Source organism: Fusarium oxysporum, chromosome VII (assembly GCF_013085055.1).
Source record: "Fusarium oxysporum Fo47 chromosome VII, complete sequence".
NCBI classification, from domain to species: Eukaryota; Fungi; Ascomycota; class Sordariomycetes; order Hypocreales; family Nectriaceae; genus Fusarium; species Fusarium oxysporum.
The window spans coordinates 970,114-988,892 of NC_072846.1; the positions used below are offsets into that span (position 1 = coordinate 970,114).

General features: G+C 47.8%; 5 protein-coding genes across 5 annotated transcripts; 3 read left to right on the forward strand and 2 right to left on the reverse strand.

The window, feature by feature from the left end:
* Positions 1–492: 492 nt before the first annotated feature.
* FOBCDRAFT_241648 (uncharacterized protein) lies at positions 493–1,463 on the forward strand (the record flags this gene model as incomplete). The annotated part of the gene is made up of 4 exons (XM_059610380.1): positions 493–831; positions 884–1,037; positions 1,346–1,377; positions 1,419–1,463. The coding sequence occupies 4 exons, from the start codon at positions 493–495 to the stop codon at positions 1,461–1,463; spliced, it is 570 nt and encodes a 189-aa protein (XP_059465319.1).
* A 2,816-nt stretch (positions 1,464–4,279) lies between these two features.
* Positions 4,280–6,025, forward strand: FOBCDRAFT_164640 (uncharacterized protein; the record flags this gene model as incomplete). The annotated part of the gene is made up of 4 exons (XM_059608421.1): positions 4,280–4,828; positions 4,909–5,339; positions 5,400–5,523; positions 5,582–6,025. 4 exons carry the CDS (start codon positions 4,280–4,282, stop codon positions 5,954–5,956), a joined length of 1,479 nt encoding a protein of 492 aa, XP_059465320.1. The 3' UTR covers positions 5,957–6,025.
* A 184-nt stretch (positions 6,026–6,209) lies between these two features.
* Positions 6,210–8,053, reverse strand: FOBCDRAFT_276577 (Sodium/calcium exchanger protein-domain-containing protein; the record flags this gene model as incomplete). The annotated part of the gene is made up of 5 exons (XM_059611520.1): positions 6,210–6,287; positions 6,343–6,428; positions 6,691–7,069; positions 7,150–7,595; positions 8,047–8,053. The coding sequence occupies 5 exons, from the start codon at positions 8,051–8,053 to the stop codon at positions 6,210–6,212; spliced, it is 996 nt and encodes a 331-aa protein (XP_059465321.1).
* A 1,247-nt stretch (positions 8,054–9,300) lies between these two features.
* FOBCDRAFT_321306 (beta-tubulin) lies at positions 9,301–11,047 on the forward strand (the record flags this gene model as incomplete). Its single annotated transcript, XM_059612065.1, has 7 exons — positions 9,301–9,312; positions 9,379–9,402; positions 9,473–9,540; positions 9,598–9,652; positions 9,713–10,025; positions 10,085–10,383; positions 10,463–11,047. The coding sequence occupies 7 exons, from the start codon at positions 9,301–9,303 to the stop codon at positions 11,045–11,047; spliced, it is 1,356 nt and encodes a 451-aa protein (XP_059467490.1).
* Positions 11,048–12,058: 1,011 nt separating this feature from the next.
* On the reverse strand, positions 12,059–12,403 carry FOBCDRAFT_140612 (MCM2/3/5 family-domain-containing protein; the record flags this gene model as incomplete). The annotated part of the gene is made up of 1 exon (XM_054705508.2): positions 12,059–12,403. A coding segment is annotated over one exon (345 nt), but the record flags the coding sequence as incomplete, so codon positions are not given.
* Between the last annotated feature and the right edge of the window lie 6,376 nt (positions 12,404–18,779).

Genomic DNA, 18,779 nt, shown 5'->3' on the forward strand with positions numbered 1-18,779 from the left:
TTGGGTTCATTATAGATAAAGAAAGGCACAGTAAGTTGAATTGGTATCGCAGAAGCTGTTGATGGTTGAATTGAAGGGATTGAAATAAGGTCACGTATGCCTCTTACATAACAGATATTATTGGCACAGCTAGCTGTGCCTGTATGACTCGCCCCAGTACCCTGAGCATATGACGTCGTCGATCTGTCGACCTCGGTGCGGCAGGAGCTTTCAATCCGGCCCACGCCGAATGATATAAGAGCAATTAAAATGACTTGCTGTGAGTGGCTGGTCCTCTTATCCCAAGGGTAGCACTACAGCATTCTTTTTACGCCCTGTCCGTCATTCATCGCTGTGTTGAGCGTCAACTGTCGCTGCGGAGACATCCCTGATAGCATGTAACTCATCATCTGTGCGTCATGTTGGCAAGACCAGACGGGTACATGAGTAGAGCAGCCAATATCAGAACCACCTTGACGTGGTATTTCGAAGGAGTCTATTTATCTCTTCAAAATGTCGTCCATGCGCGCCCTCCTATCTCCCCAGCTCCGAACCCTTCTCCGGCCGCAAGTCCTTCGTGCTTCGCCGAGATTCATGCGAATCCAGACCGCCGCGTTATCATCGGCCATCTCAGATGCTATCATCCAGGACCACCGCGAGCTGGAAAAGTACTACAATGAGGTCATAAACTCTACCGACCATGACCATCAGCAACGTTTTGGGAACCAGTTCATCTGGGAACTCGCGCGCCACTCCATCAGCGAGGAGCTGGTAGTCTATCCTGCTTTTGAGAAGTATATGGGCCCCAAGGGTCAGGAGATGGCAGACAGCGATCGTCAGGAACACTACAAGGTAGGACCCAGAATGAACCATGGATCAAGAAAAGCGTATAACTTTGAATTAGATCAAGGAACTTCTCAAAGAATTCCAGAACATGAAATCCACGGATCCAGACTACGTGCCGAAGCTCAAGGAACTCTGGGCCCCGCTCTGGCAGCACATCCAGGAGGAGGAGAGGCTTGATTTGCCGGCTCTTGAACAGTCGCTCAAGGCCCAGGGTGCCTTCCGGCGAAAGATCAACCCCTGGAGGCGGATAAACTCTTCGATTCTACGCGCCCTGCTGTATTATCCTCATGTTCAGAACTGGGAATTAAGCATACTCGACCCCAGGAATACAGCCCCTACGTTGGCCACGGGGGAGCCGCAGTGAGTTCTGGTGATGGTATGTCGACAATATCAGATTACGATACATTTACAACGATTGAATGCAGGATTAAGAACACACTCAATGAGACAGCACTCTTCGACAAGAGATTATCTACCAGATTATCTCTCGAGCAGATTGATCTTGCAAGCAACCATTCAGGCGGCCAGAGAAGCCGTAGTGTCGATTGCCAAGTGAGCGCACGCCCTAAGATTTTGACGTCTTCACCCGCAAGTTTATCATTTCCAGGGCCTTTACGGACTCCGGTCGCATCAGATGACTTCAATCGAGGTGCTGCTGGAGGTACAATGGGATTGAAGCGCAAACGTTGAGCGACAAAAACTCCGAAGGAAGCTTTTCAATCTTCACATATTCATATTATACCTTAGAAAATGACGTAATTCCGCTGAACGACTTTTATTATTGTTGGAGAATCCGAGAATTCCCCTTCCCTTCAGGGTTCAGACTGTTAGTCTGAGAGTCGTAGATTTAGACTTCAAAGTCCTAGAAGAAATCATCTAGAGATATAAACCCTAGAAGAACTCTCCTCTCAATGGTTAACAACAAGTTCAATAACTATAAATGTTCCACTTAGCATTACTGCGCAATATAAACAACAATTGTAACGCATTATCGATTAGAGCTAGATCAAACTATATCCCTTTGAGTGCCACAGCCCTTAGGCGGGGTCACGACAGGGGTATAGAGCCAATCAAGATAAATGAACCCAACGGTACTTTTCCACACATACTAATTTGTATGATGGTAAAAGTCCCAGCAGTTTTGATTGTTACAAAGAGCTACCTTACAGACTTGGCAAATCTCTTACGAACTTCCGGTACCCCGCACGTACTAACCTTATGACTAAGCTAAGTGGGGCAAGTGACCTTCCTAAGGGCTGTGGCACTCAAAGGGATAATCGAGCATGAGCTTCGGAAAACCGGAAGATCTTAGGATTCCAAGCACTGTACCGGAGAACCGTACTGGCATGTGACTTTAGCATCAAGATGCGAAAAGCAGGTTGACATCAGGGTGACGGTGCGTAAGGAGCTAGTACCCTACAATAAAACACATGGTATGTAATTGACACTTGCTTTGAAGTTCGCACTACGTCACCTGCTCTCCAATACTGGGTCTAACACCGACCCCTCTACGGATATTTTCAAAGAAATGGTTTTTGATGATTACTATACTAATAGCATCCGAGAATGAAAAATACTTTACCCTGTTCTCTATTTCAACCACTCGCTTATCCATAATTCCGGATTGCTATCATGGATCAGCCAAAAACCTCTGAGCTCAATACAGAGAAGAACAAACATCTCTTAAATCGATATGGAATAGTTCCTAGCAGAGGGAAGCTTCTTCATCACCAGTTAGAAGTTAGTAGAAATATTCTGTCTATCCCTTGAGTTGTGTTGAACCTCCCGCCAGGTCACAGCAGGGGGTTACAGCCAATTAAAATGCGTCAATCAAAAGATACCTGTCGCCCCCCTATTTCAGCCTGTGATAGAAGTACCAGCAGTCTCTCGAGTTACAAATCGCTACATCACACGGCTCACGTTCCCAATCTATCAAGAGGTTCCACCCATGTACCTCCTAGAAGATGGTGGGCATGTGGGGCCTGGTACGGCCGGGAGGTTCAACACAACTCAAGGGATAACCAGTAAGGATCAAGCTGACCGAACATTCAATGGAAGGGCAGGAAATATTTCGATTCGGGTGATTTTGCCCTCATGCAAGCTAACAGGTCTTCTGATATCGGTACTGTCGCAACTGGTAGCGAACACCCCATTCGACGGGATTTATCGATCCCTACATGTTCAGTACCAGGCTCTAGCAATCTCGATGAAAGTGCCGATCAGTGTTTTACAGCTGAGAAGAAAACTTGCGAGCTAAAGCTTACTGCTCACAGCCACCTTCAACAAGAGACGGAAGCCCAGCGAGAGAACGAGGGTCGTGAAACAAAGCAGGAACATAACGTCTAGATGTGGGCCGTCATGACTTAGGTAGCCGACCAGCCTGGTTAGGAAACAGAAACTTAATAGCATCAGAGGATGCCCATCTGTTACAAGAGAGGGTTCAATATACCGAGAACCCTAGCGCACTTTCATCGCAATAGGAAATCACAACTTACACAAAGTCATGATGTTTACAATCGACATAGCTACTATATGTTACAGATATCCTGGCTTTGGCTATGTTTCCAAGCTCCAATTCAGTGTCTCGTTCTTCCGAGAGATGATGACAGTCATTACCGATGAAGGGCCATCAAAAAGGCACTCAAATAGTTTCACCGAGACAAGATGGAGGGAGCTTTACTATCACTCGTATGGTAAATGATCGTATAACCGGCGTAGAATCAATCCTAGATTCAAGTTCCTTTATGTTTCATCACCTGATGCCCTCTGTTTCAAAACGATGGGTCGAAAGTCCAAGTAGTTCTCCACGCCCTGCCGCCCAACTGCTCGAATGCATAGCAGAGATATCTTACCAATAATGCCAGGAACCTGGATTAGAAATTTAAGAAGTGCTTAAAGTTGAAATAAAACTTACACTGCTTCATAGACACCTAGTCTAACACATGTCAGAACTTACTTGGGGTTGAGATATGAACAGTGGCAAATAAATGATCAAGCTCCTACCCGCTTCCAAGTTGTACCCTGAGAGATGGCTCAGCTTAAACCTCCAGATTGCTTTTCGTAATTTACGCACGCAATACGGATCTACTTGTATCGCAGCCTGAGATAATTCTTTATGGTGATAACACGCCGTGTTCAGGATCAAGCCAGAATAGTTAGATAATGCTACTGCGTCCTCGGCAAACTCACCATTTCTTTCACATGCTAGGTTTAGCACGTGCTTAAACAAGGCATTTGTAAGTGGGGTAACGTCAAGTGCAAGGTCCCAACAAATCGACTTAACTGAACTCAACAAAAAATAATACTATTATGACGCTAAAAACTTATCAAGATACGGATGTTTTTAGCATAAGTATCACAATTCTATACTCCGTAGAAGCAATGGCCGCCTAAGATAGAACATTAAAACATACATTTTCCCCGTGACGCTGCCTAACTATATATCTCCGCTACCATGGCGGGAACATCTCTATGGGACTACATCTTCATTCGCGCATCCATATTTCTCTTACATCTTATCGCACCACTCAGCGTTGCTTATTCATTAGTCAACCTGCTAGCCCGCCTTCCATTTCAGTTCCCGCGAGTACTACAGGCTTGGCTCGGTCTGGAGGCTCTTTTCTATTTGGCTGTCTACCTACCGCTGAGCAAATACCTCCAGAGGGCCGCAAAACATCCCGTCCCGCCCTGCCGCGCCGATCGTCGGAAGTTGTTCCTAAGATGCCACCAGAATATTCCCGACCCGGCTCAGTACCTAAGAAAATGGTTCCGGAATGCGCCAGTTTCCGAGATTAAGCGCGATAATGTCAAGGACTTCTTCCGGTGGGCATTCTTGAACACAGGAGACCATGACTCGACCTATGACGAGGAATTAGAAGAGTATACCCAAGAGATAGAGAAGCTGCTGGGAAAGAAGCTAGAGCCTGGCCGCGGAAACGCCAAATGCCTCCGGTTGACTCTCGAGAAGGTAGAGATGTTGCATCGGAGCTTAACGTGGTATCTAGTAAGTTACTCACATGACTATACGCCCAAGTACTGGTTCATGTACCCCAGGTTGCTAACTCTGTTCGTACTACCCTCTAGTGCGTGTTTGTTGTCGACACCATAGCGTGTATCTCTTTACGATACCACTCGTTCAGCTTTCATCGCACGACGTTTTCGCAGTTTTTCACCACCTTTCCCCTACGTCTTTTCACTCTGTTTGCGACCTGCACCTCCCATGCAAACAGCCTTACTTACTGGCACCGTCCACATACGTCCAAGACAAGGCTGCCTATTCTATTCATTCACGGCATCGGCGTGGGGCTTTACCCATACATAAACTTCTTAGCCGATATCAATGCACATGTTGCCGGGAATTCTTTAGATGGGCAGGTTGGCATCATCGCTATAGAAATTATGTCGGTAAGCTCTAGGATAACATACGAGGCAATGTTGAAAGACGAAATGTGCGATGAGGTTCGGCGCATATTGACCGCACATGGGTGGGAGAAGTGTGTCTTGCTATCTCATTCGTAAGTGCCACTCCTGGAGTGACTCCATTCCCTTACCCATTTGACATTGACGGTGGAAAGATACGGAAGCGTGGTTGCCACGCAACTCCTTCGTAGCCCGGAGATCTCACAGCATATTGGCCCCGCATTGTTTATTGACCCCGTGTCTTTCCTACTTCATCTACCCGACGTGGCCTATAATTTTGTATGCCAGCTCTATCCCCAAATAGACTGATGACACTAGCTAAACTCTAATGCTTTAGATATGCAGACAGCCAAGTCAACCTAATGAGTATCTGCTTTCCTACTTTGGTTCCAAGGATATAGGCATAGCTCATACGCTATTCCGCCGTTTCTTCTGGGCTGATAACTTATTGTGGAAGGAGGACATTCGAGATCATCCCGTGACTGTAGTTTTGGCCGGCAGAGACAGTGTGATCGACACGAAAGCAATTCGGGCATATTTGCTGGGGTCAGACAATTGGACCTTGGAAACTACGGACTTAATGGGTCTCGGGCAGAGAGATGATAGATTGGATGTGATCTGGTTTCAAGACTTGGATCACGGCCAGGTCTTTGATGAAAAGAGGACGAGAAGCAGTCTGGTTGGGATTGTCTGGACGTTTTGCAAGAGGTAGCCGACACAATTCGTTCTAATCTACAGTGGTAGGTTGAAATGAGGTTATTGAATATGATGAGCAAGTTCCCCCGCTTTACATACAGGTTAACCTCCAATTTCCTATAAGTGGTCGGCCACATTCTCCTGGCCTTAGCCGCCGAATGAGTCCTTGCGAAGCCCATGGATGTCTCCCGCACTCCCCGATAGATCAACCAACAAGGTATAGACAGCCAAAAAGAGTTGCTTAGGGCATAATAATGGCAACCTGGCAATCAGCCCGTAACTTTTCCCAAAACTCCAGTAGGGATAGCCCAGAATGTCAAAGCGATGATAATATAGAGTCCCACAAGCTGCAGCCTGGTCAGTACGCTGTAGGTATAGAAGTACAGGGGAACACAAACTCACCATGGCTCCCTCCAAATAGTTAGATTTCCCATCCTGCACCGTGCCCGTCACGACTAAAACAGATACAGCGAAGATAACTGTCTCAACTTCACCAAGCATCAGTAGGCGTGTTAAAAGTTTCTTATGTGCCCATGATTACTCACGATTATTGAAATTCAGACCCATCGGCACATTTTATGCCCAACCCAAGACAGCCAGTAACGGCGTAACCAGCAGCGCAATCTGGATGCTGGATCCGATTGCAACATCGGTGGCCTTGTTTGTATGTAACCAATCAGTTCACAATAAAACAACCAAGAAGCAGGACGCCATGCACCAAATCCATCTTATTCCTTATAGCCATTATACATGCCGTGGCGTGCTCGGCTGCGTTGCTGACAATGGGGATCAGGATCAAGCCAATAAAGCTCTTACTAGTATGCGCGTCTTTGTCGATGCTGTCGATGCTGCCAACCCGGTAATCTGCACAGAAGGAGATAACAACGGCCACGGCAACCAGTACCGCTGTAGCAGACCAAGGACTCATTACTGATTCAGGCTCGCCGCCTTCCTCGTCAAGGGAGGAAGTTCCACCGCTCCCCTCGCTGAATAGATTCTTGCGCGTCCGCAGCTGGAAGCACAGATACAGGGCGTACAGGATAAGAAGGATGATGGCCGTCCCGCGTGAGTGCCAAAGGATGGATTCGGTTTTACCATGCCGATCCGAGCTATCGAGGATGCTGTAGAGCTACATGTCGACATTAGTGTCCTTCCTGATGCTTATTGTATCATATTTCTTTGAGGCCTGGGCTCTGGGAGGCTGCTCACAGTAGCGGGAATGGTCATTGAGGCGGCTGGCAGCGCTAACAAGGAGCATGTCGTTTGTGCCATCGCACTGGTGAAGGTCTGCTCGGTGCCGTTGCCTGAGTCATCCTTCATGTTGACAAGGCCGCCGAGAAGAAAGCTACTTCCCATGACAAGAAGAAGATTAGATAGAATGGAACCAAGCATTGAAGACTGCACGACTTCGATTTGGTTATTCTTTAGGGCGACGATACTTACGATGAGCTCAACTGCGTTGCCAAAGGTGGCATTCAGTAGCCCTCCTAGTGTTTCGCCAAATGGGATGGAAATTTCTTCCGTAGCAAAGGATAGCACCGCTGCCAGGGGAATAATGGCGATGAAGTTCAGCGAGAACACAGCCGCAGGGCTCCAACCAAGCACACCGGCAATGATACCTAATGGCACGAATGGGAGAAGGACGTTGACGTAGTCTATCGTGTCAATTTAATCATAGTTTAACCAATTAGCAGAGACATGCATTCTGCTCATTAGCGTAACCTTGGTGACATGGAAAGCACTTGCTGGCCATTTGATCAGACGATTCGGGCTGCCTTTGCCAGGCGTGCTCGTGCCATCAAATAAGCGCCTGATGAATCCATGGCGCTCCTCATCCACGGGTAGTACGTGAAGCAGCGGGGATCCCTCGTAGTAGAGCCCAGCGTTGGCGGCCTCATGATCGCTGGAGATCCGGTTGACCCTTCGGCCGGAGTTTCTACCTGACCAAGTGCGGCGGACCTGCTAGCGAAAAGCTGGGTAGGCTGCGTATGCGGAAAAGATTAGCTAACGATGGCGTATGCAGCTCGGGCACGAGTTTCAAATGATAGAAGCTTAGTGGGCTCTAAGGCTTCAATGCCGCGGAGATGGAATGATGTCGTTGCTTACCAATCATAGTTCTGTCACAGTTTTAAACGCAAAAGAATTATAGAAAGGAGGGTTGGGTCAAGCGGCCACTGGCGTCTTGCTCATATTATATATCGAAGCGCCAAAAACGTGGATGACGGAAAGGCCAACAACTCTCCATCGGAGACTGAGTGCAACATCGAGTTCGCATGCGTATGTCCGCCACCCAAGTCACCTGTACAGCAAAATTGGCAAGTGAACAAGGCAGACAACCTCTGCACCCCTCTAAGGTTATTTATTCTGTGGCTTGAATCCGGAATACGCGGTGCTCAAGCATGATATAAACAAGTTGCACATTAATATATAACCCCGCTATTCTAGTTCCACCAACGATGCCACGTCTCGATTCTTTGCAAATAAACAGTATCAACCCCCCCATTGTTTTCGTCACAGGCGCTATTCCCAAGAATCAATTTCCTATCTAGGGAATATCACAGCACGATACTCCATTCAGCCAAGTAAAACTGTCGCTGGTTCAGGTACTGGACTAGCGTCGAGCATCGCAAGATAACCTTCAGATGTAATTAAACAAATTTGCAATAGGAAGATGGCCGCTAGTTACTCAGTCCTGACTCTATCAGCATCCAACACCCGGTCCAATATCGCCTCATCGGGACTGTTCGCTGACTACCGTAACTAACGGTGCTGTTGGCATAGACATCGTGACGTTAGCTAGCTCCTGGATGTAGATGGAGAAGAATAGACGTTTAGTACTCTTTGTTAAGATAATGCTCGCTAATGGTAGTCTAGTTTATTCTATAACGAAAAATGATTTTACTCAATTAAGGGTTCATCCGGAAGTATGAATGGGTACTAGACTGATATGAAAAGCATCAAGTAGTGATAATTTAGAGCCAGGACTCAAGGTACGAGACTGCACTTCCTCAACAGTTTTGGAACTGTCACTTAATTAATTTGCCGCCATTCTATGGCGTCATCAGCATTTGGAGGCAGTATGCTCATAAACAAGATATGCTTATGGAGGCTTTTTGAGCATCGCAATCCAATAGGGTAGCGCGTTACCCCTCTACTTAGGGGTTAGCCTGCAAAACGGTGTATGATCTCGTTGGATACTCTCATATCATGGCTGTAGACTTACTTGTTACGTACCAGTCGTCGCACCTTTCTTTGTTAACCCCGCCTTCTCAACATTTCAACGTTGTCTTTTGTTCTCACACGCTGAACAGACTTACCTCATCGGCGCTTAATAACCACCACGACTGAATTGAGCTCACTATGCGTGAGATTGTGAGTCAGCTTCTAATCCTGCCTTGGGCGCTCCACAAGCTAACCTTGAACTCCGTTTCGCTATAGGTGCATGTCCAAGTTGGCCAATGTGTGAGTATCACGCCCTTCTTGTTACATTTTTTTCTCATTTCTTCCCAATGCAGCATATTAATCCCAATAGGGCAACCAAATCGGCTCTGCTTTCTGGCAGACCATTTCGGGCGAGCATGGTTTGGATAGCAGTGGCATGTAGGCAACCCATTCGAAACACCACTCAATATTCATCCCTCTTACGCACCAATCTAGGTATAACGGGACCTCCGAACTACAGCTTGCGCGTATGAACGTCTATTTCAACGAGGTGCGCGATATTGCGAGACCAATTCCAAACTATCCTCGGCCTCTGATCGAGTTCGCATAGACATCCAGCAACAAGTACGTGCCACGTGCCGTGCTCGTTGACCTAGAACCTGGCACAATGGATGCGGTGCGCTCCGGCCCCCTTAGCCAGCTCTTTCGTCCCGACAACTTTGTCTTCGGACACTCGAGCGCCGGAAATAACTGGGCTAAGGGTCACTACACCGAGGGCGCTGAGTTGGTTGATCAGGTACTGGACGTGGTCCGTCGCGAGGCCGAAGGCTGCGACTCCCTCCAGGGCTTCCAAATCACCCACTCGCTCGGTGGCGGTACGGGCTCCGGCATGGGCACGCTACTAATTTCCAAGATTCGTGAGGGTGAGATTGATACCACTGATATGATGCACTGTCTCTCACGGTTCTAACCACCAATTTAGAGTTCCCGGACCGTATGATGGCTACCTTCAGTGTAGTACCGTCTCCTAAGGTGTCTGATACCGTCGTGGAGCCGTATAATGCCACGCTTTCGGTTCACCAGCTGGTTGAAAACTCAGATGCGACTTTCTGTATCGATAACGAGGCTCTGTATGATATCTGCAAAGGTACCATGAAGCTGTCGAATCCTTCCTATGGCGACCTTAATCACCTCGTATCAACCGTCATGTCTGGCGTGTCAACTTCACTGCGCTTTCCTGGGCAGCTAAACTCTGACCTCCGCAAGATGGCCGTTAATTTGGTAGGAAGACTCGTCTCATCTAGGCACATATCACTTAATCGAAGAATGTTGTGGCTAAGCATTCCTCCTCCTCGTCTAGGTTCCCTTCCCCCGCCTACACTTCTTCATGGTTGGCTTTGCGCCCCTCACTAGTCGTGGCTCGCACTCGTTCAGTGCTGTCTCTATCCCCGAGCTTACCCAGCAGCTGTTTGACCCCAGAAACATGATGACAGGCTCTGATTTTCGAAACGGCCGCTACCTGACCTGCTCTGCCATCTTTCGCGGAAAGGTGTCTGCGAAGGAGGTGGAGGACCAGATGCACAAGATTCAGCTGAAAAACTCGGCTTACTTTGTTGAATGGATTCCCAACAACGTGCAGACGAGTCTATGCTCTGTCCCGCCGCAGGGGTTGAAGTTGTCGTCCACTTTTGTCGGTAACTCTACCGCCATCCAAGAGATCTTTAGGCGCGTTAGCGAGCAGTTCACCGCTATGTTCCGCCGCAAGGCTTTCTTGCACTGGTATACCGGAGAAGGCATGGACGAGATGGAGTTTACGGAGGCTGAGTCGAATATGAATGACCTGGTATCGGAGTACCAGCAATATCAGGACGCAGTCATCGCCGACGACGTCTATAGTATGGAGGAGTATGACGAGGAGGAAGTTTTCGCCAAGGTCGACACTTAGTCCATCGCAACCTTGTGGTCGGACAGCACATGGCTTGTCATATTGGGCTCACATAAGGTCATGAGGTCCTGTGGAAGCAGCGACTACTGAAGGACAATCGTTATATACCCAATAGGGCTTGGTGGTCGCTAGGCGGTCGAGTTAGTTCGCGCTATTACGTATTAGAGATCCCACATAGCTCTCGAGTGGTTGAAAGATGTCAATCTACCTCAAACAGAACCTCGGGTTACGTCAGATAAGAGACTAATTATCCTTGACGGTGAGGAAAGTCATGCACAGATGAGACTTTTGCAGTTTTCACCGTAAATTATCCCACTATAAAACCGCCGACGAGCATCCAGGATGAATGGATAGTTACGTGCTTTCTGAACAACGTCTACTGCTGTTACCTACCAGCACATTGTTCTCATTGTTTGCAGCTATTAGAGCCTAGGCACCCTCGCCAACAGCCCCGTGTTCAATTGACAAGATCGTGATATCCGGTACGATAATATTCTTCTTACACACATGATTCCTGTTTTAAAACGTGTGCTAGAGGCACTTGCCTATCCTGTGTGTGGCAGTGTATACGACATACCTACCGATGAAAAAGAGGGATATGATTTCAGTAGCATGTTGAAACACAAGACAAGCTATAAATTCTTAGAACTTGAATAGTTTTCTTTGCATACAGCGGTCGTGATAATTTCGTTCTCGTTACTCACTAACCCCATCTATTATCAAGACAGCTACTTAAAATGAGCAACCGAGCCCTTTGCATTATTACGTCATAATAACTCCCTTATTAAGCTCCATTTCGATAGACCTGTGCTCCCTGATTTCTGAACATGAGTATGTCTCTTCGCTGGAGAATTTACAGCAGTAGCAGTAGCAGTAAGAGGGAATAAAATAGATGTGAAGATGTTGGCGATGGCTATACCTGGTGAATCATCAGTGCTCCATTCAACGCCTGCTCACTGTACCCCTTGCCTCTACCATCTCTCTCCGTAGTGTGGACAGGCTTGTGCTCTATCAGATAAGTAGACGGCGCTTGAGCTCAGTCTCGAGACGGTTCACCTCGCTGTTCAACTCACGGCTACCCTGGTTGCTTCCCTGGTTGGCCGCGTCCATGATAGAGCATAGGAATAGCCGGATAGCCTCATCAACGTGCGCCTCGGTGGCGACGGGAGAGAGGGTGAGTTTGGCAAGAGACTCGGTGATACGCACGATAGCTTCCAGCTGACGGATTGTGATGGGAATAGAGGAGCGAATGTTGGCTTCTATTTCGGCGTCGTGGATTTGGCGACGGATAGAGAAAAAGTGAGAGGAGAGCTTCTCAGCCGCTTCGGGACTGAGTCGAGGAGCGCAGCGACTTTGAGGCAGCAAGAATCAGCAAGATTATCAGGGGATCGACAGCTCCGTGAGCTACCGCTATGCGGTTCTGACTTTGACCGGAATTTTAGCCACAGCCAGGACCCTAGTGAGGGATAGCTGCCGCGTATGAGAATGGGCTTTAGAACTCTTGTTCAATTCGGAAATGTAGAAGGTTTTCAGTAAGATCCTATCCATCTAGCCTTGGTACCACATCCTGCAATCTTGTGCAACCCCTGCTCTCACGTTTTGGGTCAGCAGGGAAACTTAATACTTTGTTATCCTAACTGGTGCGTTATGGAAATCTAAGCACCTAACAGAGAAGCTCAACGAAATCAAGCGGGTTGTGTATAATGAATCGGGTGTAATAAGGAGGGACATAGATGGGAATTCTCTGCCTAGAGGTAAGCATATTCGTACTATTGAAGTTATAATAACCTAACCTGCGTAAGAAATCCCTTGACTTTTAACTAGACTAACTCACCGCCACCCCACACACCCCCCGTCCCCGCGCACTTCAACACCATCAACGCGTCATCAACACAGGATTCTTCATTTTATTCTGTATTTATCAAATAAAATCCGTTTTTTTATTATTTCAATGGCAATAGAATCGCAGCTATCAGATTATGAAAAGAGGATGTTATTGGCCATTGGGGACGTGGAAATCATTGGTTTGCGGCCCTCGGCGGTAAAACACTCGGTCAAGCTCTCGACATTGCATGATCGATGCGCCGGAGGCCAGGACATCCGCACGGCACATCAGAAAGATTAGTCGCTTACTGTAGAGCAGGAGGATGACCTAGTTAACTATATTATCGAACGAGAGCGCGCCTTTCAGCCTCTCACAAAAAGGATATTCATGACTTCGCACAGGCGTTATCATCAGTCAACGAGCAAGTCTGTTATATCGGCAAGAACTGGGTTGACAGATTCTTTACCCGCCATTCGAGTATAGAATTGAAGCCATCACGAGTCATAGAATCCGCGAGGAAGCATTCTGTGACGAAGGAGTCACTTTCTGAGTACTACGATGGTCTCAACTGGGTAGTCAACACGAAGAAGATAACTAGGCCTTATATGTACAACGTTGAAGAGACCGGCGTTCAAATTGGTGAGACCAACGGTGGCGTAGTAGCCGGAACGGCGATGACTTCCTCAGAGAGGATAAAGTGCGATAATACGACTTGGAGCTCGATAATCGAGTCCGTATCAGCGGACGGTCGGCGCCTCACGCCTTTTGTCGTTTTTACCGGCGAGAACCTCCAAGGACAGTGGTTTCCAGCCGTTTTTCCTGATTGGAAGTACACTTGCAGTCCAACCGGTTGGTCTAACAGCGACATCTTCGTCCGTTGGTTCATGGGGGTATTCATACCGCAGACTAAGCCGAAGGATCCTAATCAATGGAGACTATTGGTCCTAGACCAGCATAAGTCACATATTACAGCGGAATTAATGAAAAAGGCGTGGCTGCATAAGATTTGGCTCTCTTGGTTACCCTCACACTCATCACATATCAATCAGCCGCTCGATGATGCCGTATTTGGGCCATTGAAAACGTACTATCGCCAGTTTACCCGCTCTTGGGCCTCATACGAAGCAACCTCGCCACACCAACAACAACTCTTCCTAAAAGCTTATGAGAGGGCTTCATTAAAAGCCCTAAGTTGTAGGAACATAATAAGTGGTTTCTCGGCCTCTGGGCTTTTCCCGATCAATCTACAGAAGGCGTTGGCGGCGTTGAAGCCAAGGGAGAAGAAACGCAAGCGCTTCAACGGGCCTATAACACCAAGGAAGGCCCAAGTAATCGCTGATACGATCTGGAGTACGCCCCAAGGAAGTGCCGATATTCAAAGACAACTGGAAGCCGTGCAAAGTCAAGGAAATACCTTTATTCGCGACTTCAATTGTATCATGAAGAAGGCGATGAAATGTATCGACCAGAAGAACAGTCAAATTCAACGCCTAGAGGAGGAAAAAGCAGTACTGAAGGCGTCAGTAGCAGCAAGAGAGCCCACTGGCCGAGTCGCCGTTCAATTTGACCCCAACAAGGCTTTCCCTGAGATTGAACAGATTATCTCGGCTCGTGATCAGGCTGAAAAGAACGTACTACATCAGATCGAGGGAAATAAGAGAAAACAACGTAAAAAGAATCCGCCAAAAACACAGACTGCAGATACAATATTCGTAAATTAGTTTCCAAACTCTCAGTTAAATTGAATAAATACTCGTTATTGTAGAATTAATTGAAGTCATCTACGGACTCGGTTGTGATGCTATCACGGGTGTGCGGGGACGGGGGGTGTGTGGGGTGGCGGTGAGTTAGTCTAGATACAACTGGCTCAGGCCGAACAAGCCTTCAATCCAGTATCCAGTTAGACAGGTCCGTTGGGCCTATGACTAAACTATAAAATAAACCAATTCGAGGCTCAGGAGCCAATTGACACTAAAATTCCCGCGGCTTTGATTTCAGTCCTTTCATCATACCATCCAGGACCACCTAACGCATAACCCCACCTAATGCATAACCAAAATTTCGCTTCTCCCATACAAAATCCAAATTTCAATTGCATTGTATAGATTCTTCCCGTTCCGCCCTGTAGCCTGGTTCTCTAGCCCTTTGAATTTTGTCGCATTTCACCTCATGTACCCTAGGCGACTCCATCCACTCAAGCCGAACTTTCACCTAATTTACTCGCCACAACTCCTTCCGTAATGGTTCGCCGTAATTATACCGAAGATGACGTAGCTGAGGCTATATTCGACACCACCGATAGAGGCCTATCACAGAATGAGGCGGCCCAGAAACGTGGAGTACCTCAGTGGACCATTTCGAGACGACTTTCCGGTCAAGCAAGCAGGAATGAACGTATCCAGGCCCACCAGCGTATTCCAAAGAGCCAGGAGGAGACGCTTATTCGTTGGGTGTTGCGACAAGAGTCTCTGGGCTATGCTCCCTCGCACAGCCAGGTCCGCGCCTGTGTCGATGCCATCCTTCTGTTGAACAGGTGCTGGGGCCTCACGTGCAAGCAGGGATACTTTAAGATTACAGCCGAAATGGTAAAACCTCTAAGGGGTAGATTTCAACAGAACAACAACATGAATACACAAATTCACATCAATGAACCGAATACACGTAATGTCTGACACCACCCTGCTGTACCGTAGCTATTAACTGAATTTACATGATTCACTGAAGCCTGAGAAATAGAAAGTACGATGCCTTAACATGCTAAATCCCTCAAGCTGTCTTTTACTACTATCCACCCTTCGCTCCAAATCTTCACCTTCAAATGTTAAAGGTAGGTGTCCACATACAAACTGATAGGATAGCCTAGTATCAGCTCTCTAGTACAAGTGTCAGGATTTATTTCACCCTATAACTCCTGAACCTCCTCTTTGGGTTCTGCTGTCCCTCTACTCCATAGTATGCCGTGCCCTTGCAGTTGGCCTTGCTGTATGCTGTGTATCCATTTGGGTCCGGCCAAGCAGGCGTCTGAGGATAAAAGGTGATGGAAGTGGTAACCCAGTCGTAATCCGAGCGAAGGTTGATGCAGTTGCCTCTCTTGGTTCCATTGGCACTAACCCGTTTCATTTTGTCACCTTTTTCGGCAAAGAAGTTGATAGACCAGGCTTGTGCAAGACCAATTATGGCCAAGATCATAAGGGTTGAAAAACGTCTCATCCTGAGGTAGTGATTGGGGTTTGTTTGAGAATGTGATTGAAGGTCTTTATTTATTGACAGTGAATAGGTGATTTTCATTCCTGCGTTCTTGGGCATTTAGTAGCATTTTATAGCTATCTTAAGCTCCCTTTCCCCTCCCGACCACTCGCCCTATTCTTAGAAAATTCAGATCCAGATCATCAGAAGACGGCTTCCTATTATCCCGTCTTACCATAAGCCGCCACACTAGAGAGTTAGAAAGAGATTAAAATGCCCAAGATCTTCCAATAAATACAGTGGGATGCAATAAGTTTGAATACCTTTTGAAGTACTGATACCCCCTGTCTAGCCTATTTGGAGTTCAGCCTGCTTCTAATCTGAAGAAGAAGCTCGATCTAGCCAATCACTATATACTTATTAGCCGTGCAAAAGCTGATATGCACGTGGTAGCTGGCTCAAAGAGGCTAGCGGCGAAAGAAGATACACGCCCGGTATTCAAACTTTTTGCATCCCACTGTACCTCGATTATATCTTATTTTGGAGTGGTGAGACGCTAGCATCGATCTACCACACCCTGCAATTTCTTTGGCTCTGGTCATCAATACCCATCGGCAAACCAGGACGGGGTACATGTTAATATCCCCACTGGAAACAATTTTTTGCGTGGGCGCAATTGCCAGTTGTCGCGTGTCCCGGATGACGCTATGTGATTCGGAGTACGACTCTCTCTTCTCCTTGAGATATAAGATGAGAGCAACGGTTACTGTACCGGCAGGAAGATTTCGACATGCCGCTCGAATATCATTTCCTATTATGTAGCTTCTTTACTTCTGACAGCTGCCACATAGATCTTCCTACTATTTATAAAAAGTGCTCTCTTTGCCTTATCACCAATCGTCCCCTTTTCGCACAAGCCTAACTCTATAATAATAATAACTAGGGAATGAAAGAGTCGAGGATTAGCTTCACCCCTGTTAGCTTCACCCATGTTGGATAGGGGATAGAACGATGGGATTTGTAACGAAGTCACATAACTCGTACCCCTACAGGGACGAAAAGATATTTGATTGGTAGCACCTGATTCTCTTAAAACTTTAAAGCACTACTCCGTACTGCCCTATGCTTTGCCTAGACCGTCCAAACAAGATGCCTAACAATGCCTAGTTAAGACTTTAAAGCTAAATTAGATCTACTAAGCATTTTACACTCACTATAGGTTCTGCCTCTTTTACTAGCTTTAAAATGGATTAGTAAAATTGACTTTACTAATATTAATTTAGTTAAGGGGTTTTAATTAGGGGAGCCAGGGTTAAGAAGTGCAAGGAGGTCCCTTAGCCCAGGTTGGCTAGAATAAAAAAAAAACGCGTTGAGCGATTCAGGGATATAAGTAGTGTAATATAGCCATTTATAACTTAAGGGATTGCAGGTACTTCTATTATAGGCTAAAATAGGGGAAATGGGGGAGGGGGAGGAGATTGGGTAACGTATATGATAAGCAGAACTTATCGTGGGGTCGTTTTGCGGAGTAATTTCGGGAAATCGTATGTGATTACACAACTACCATCTGATAAGTGCCCGGCGCCGCGCACGCGAATATCTCGACGGTTAGGAGCCAAATCAATGCAATTCCGGGGCTGGAGGACTGCTACGCTCTGGCGGTCCGTTTGGTTCAAGAGCGACGCTGTATAGACGAGCGGGCGCTGAGATATTTGCGTGTGCAGCGGCTGGGGGGCCAGGCTTCGCTGCAAGGACTACGACATAGCAATGCGCTGATCCTGCTGCTCCTTAATATTTAAAAAAAAAGAAGAAAAAAAAAGAAAAAAAAGAATTAATAAAAAAATACGCCATCTAGATAGATAGATAGATACGGACTAGTTACCGCTATAAATATATAAAGATCCTACCTGACGGCCAGCTTACCGTCGACGAGGGGCGGTCCGCCTCCTCCCTAGCCGAGCCCAGCGCCCCCGATGGCCCTGGCCCCGAGTCGGCCTTGGTCCCGGGCCTGTGTCATCGGGCACGGGGGTCCCTACCTGTACCCGTATCCTGCCCTGGCCCTGGCCCCGCCGGCGGCGCTGTTTGAGCTCGTCGACGAGCCGGTTCAAGCTCCGGCCAGCGCGTAAGAGCTCTAGCTCTGCAACTGCCTCCTCCTCGCTCTTGCCGGGCGCCGTGCGGGCCAAGAGCTCGTCCCAGATCACCTTCCGGCGACAGAACTGCACCCTGATCCCGTTCCCCGGGCGCCAGCGGCTTCCCCACGTCTCTTCTAGCACCCGTACGGCCGGCTGACCTGCAATCCCTTCCTCCCACTCCTTCCAGACATCCCGCACTGTAAAGACCTTGGCCAGGGCTGCAACGACAGGCATACCTGGTACTGGAGGCTCTGGAGCCGGAGCCGGAGCCGCATTGAAGTTCAAGGTAGGGGCTGTCGACGGCGCCGGCGCCAGCGACACTGCTGGCCCGGCTCCAAAGTGGCCGGTAAAGGTGACAGGGACCTTGCCTTGGAGGAGGGCATCGAGGCGGCCCTGAATTCCTTCTAGCCGGGCCTCTAGCCGGATGGCCAGCCGCTGGCTATTCTGTAAGACGGCCTCGCGTGTGCTCTCTAACACACCGCTAAGCTCTGGCAGCGCGCGTTGTACGAGCAGGCTTAACGGCTCCGTAGCCCCTACCGCGTCAGAGCGAACGGCGACGGCGAACTCATCCCATTCGGGCCCGTTAAAA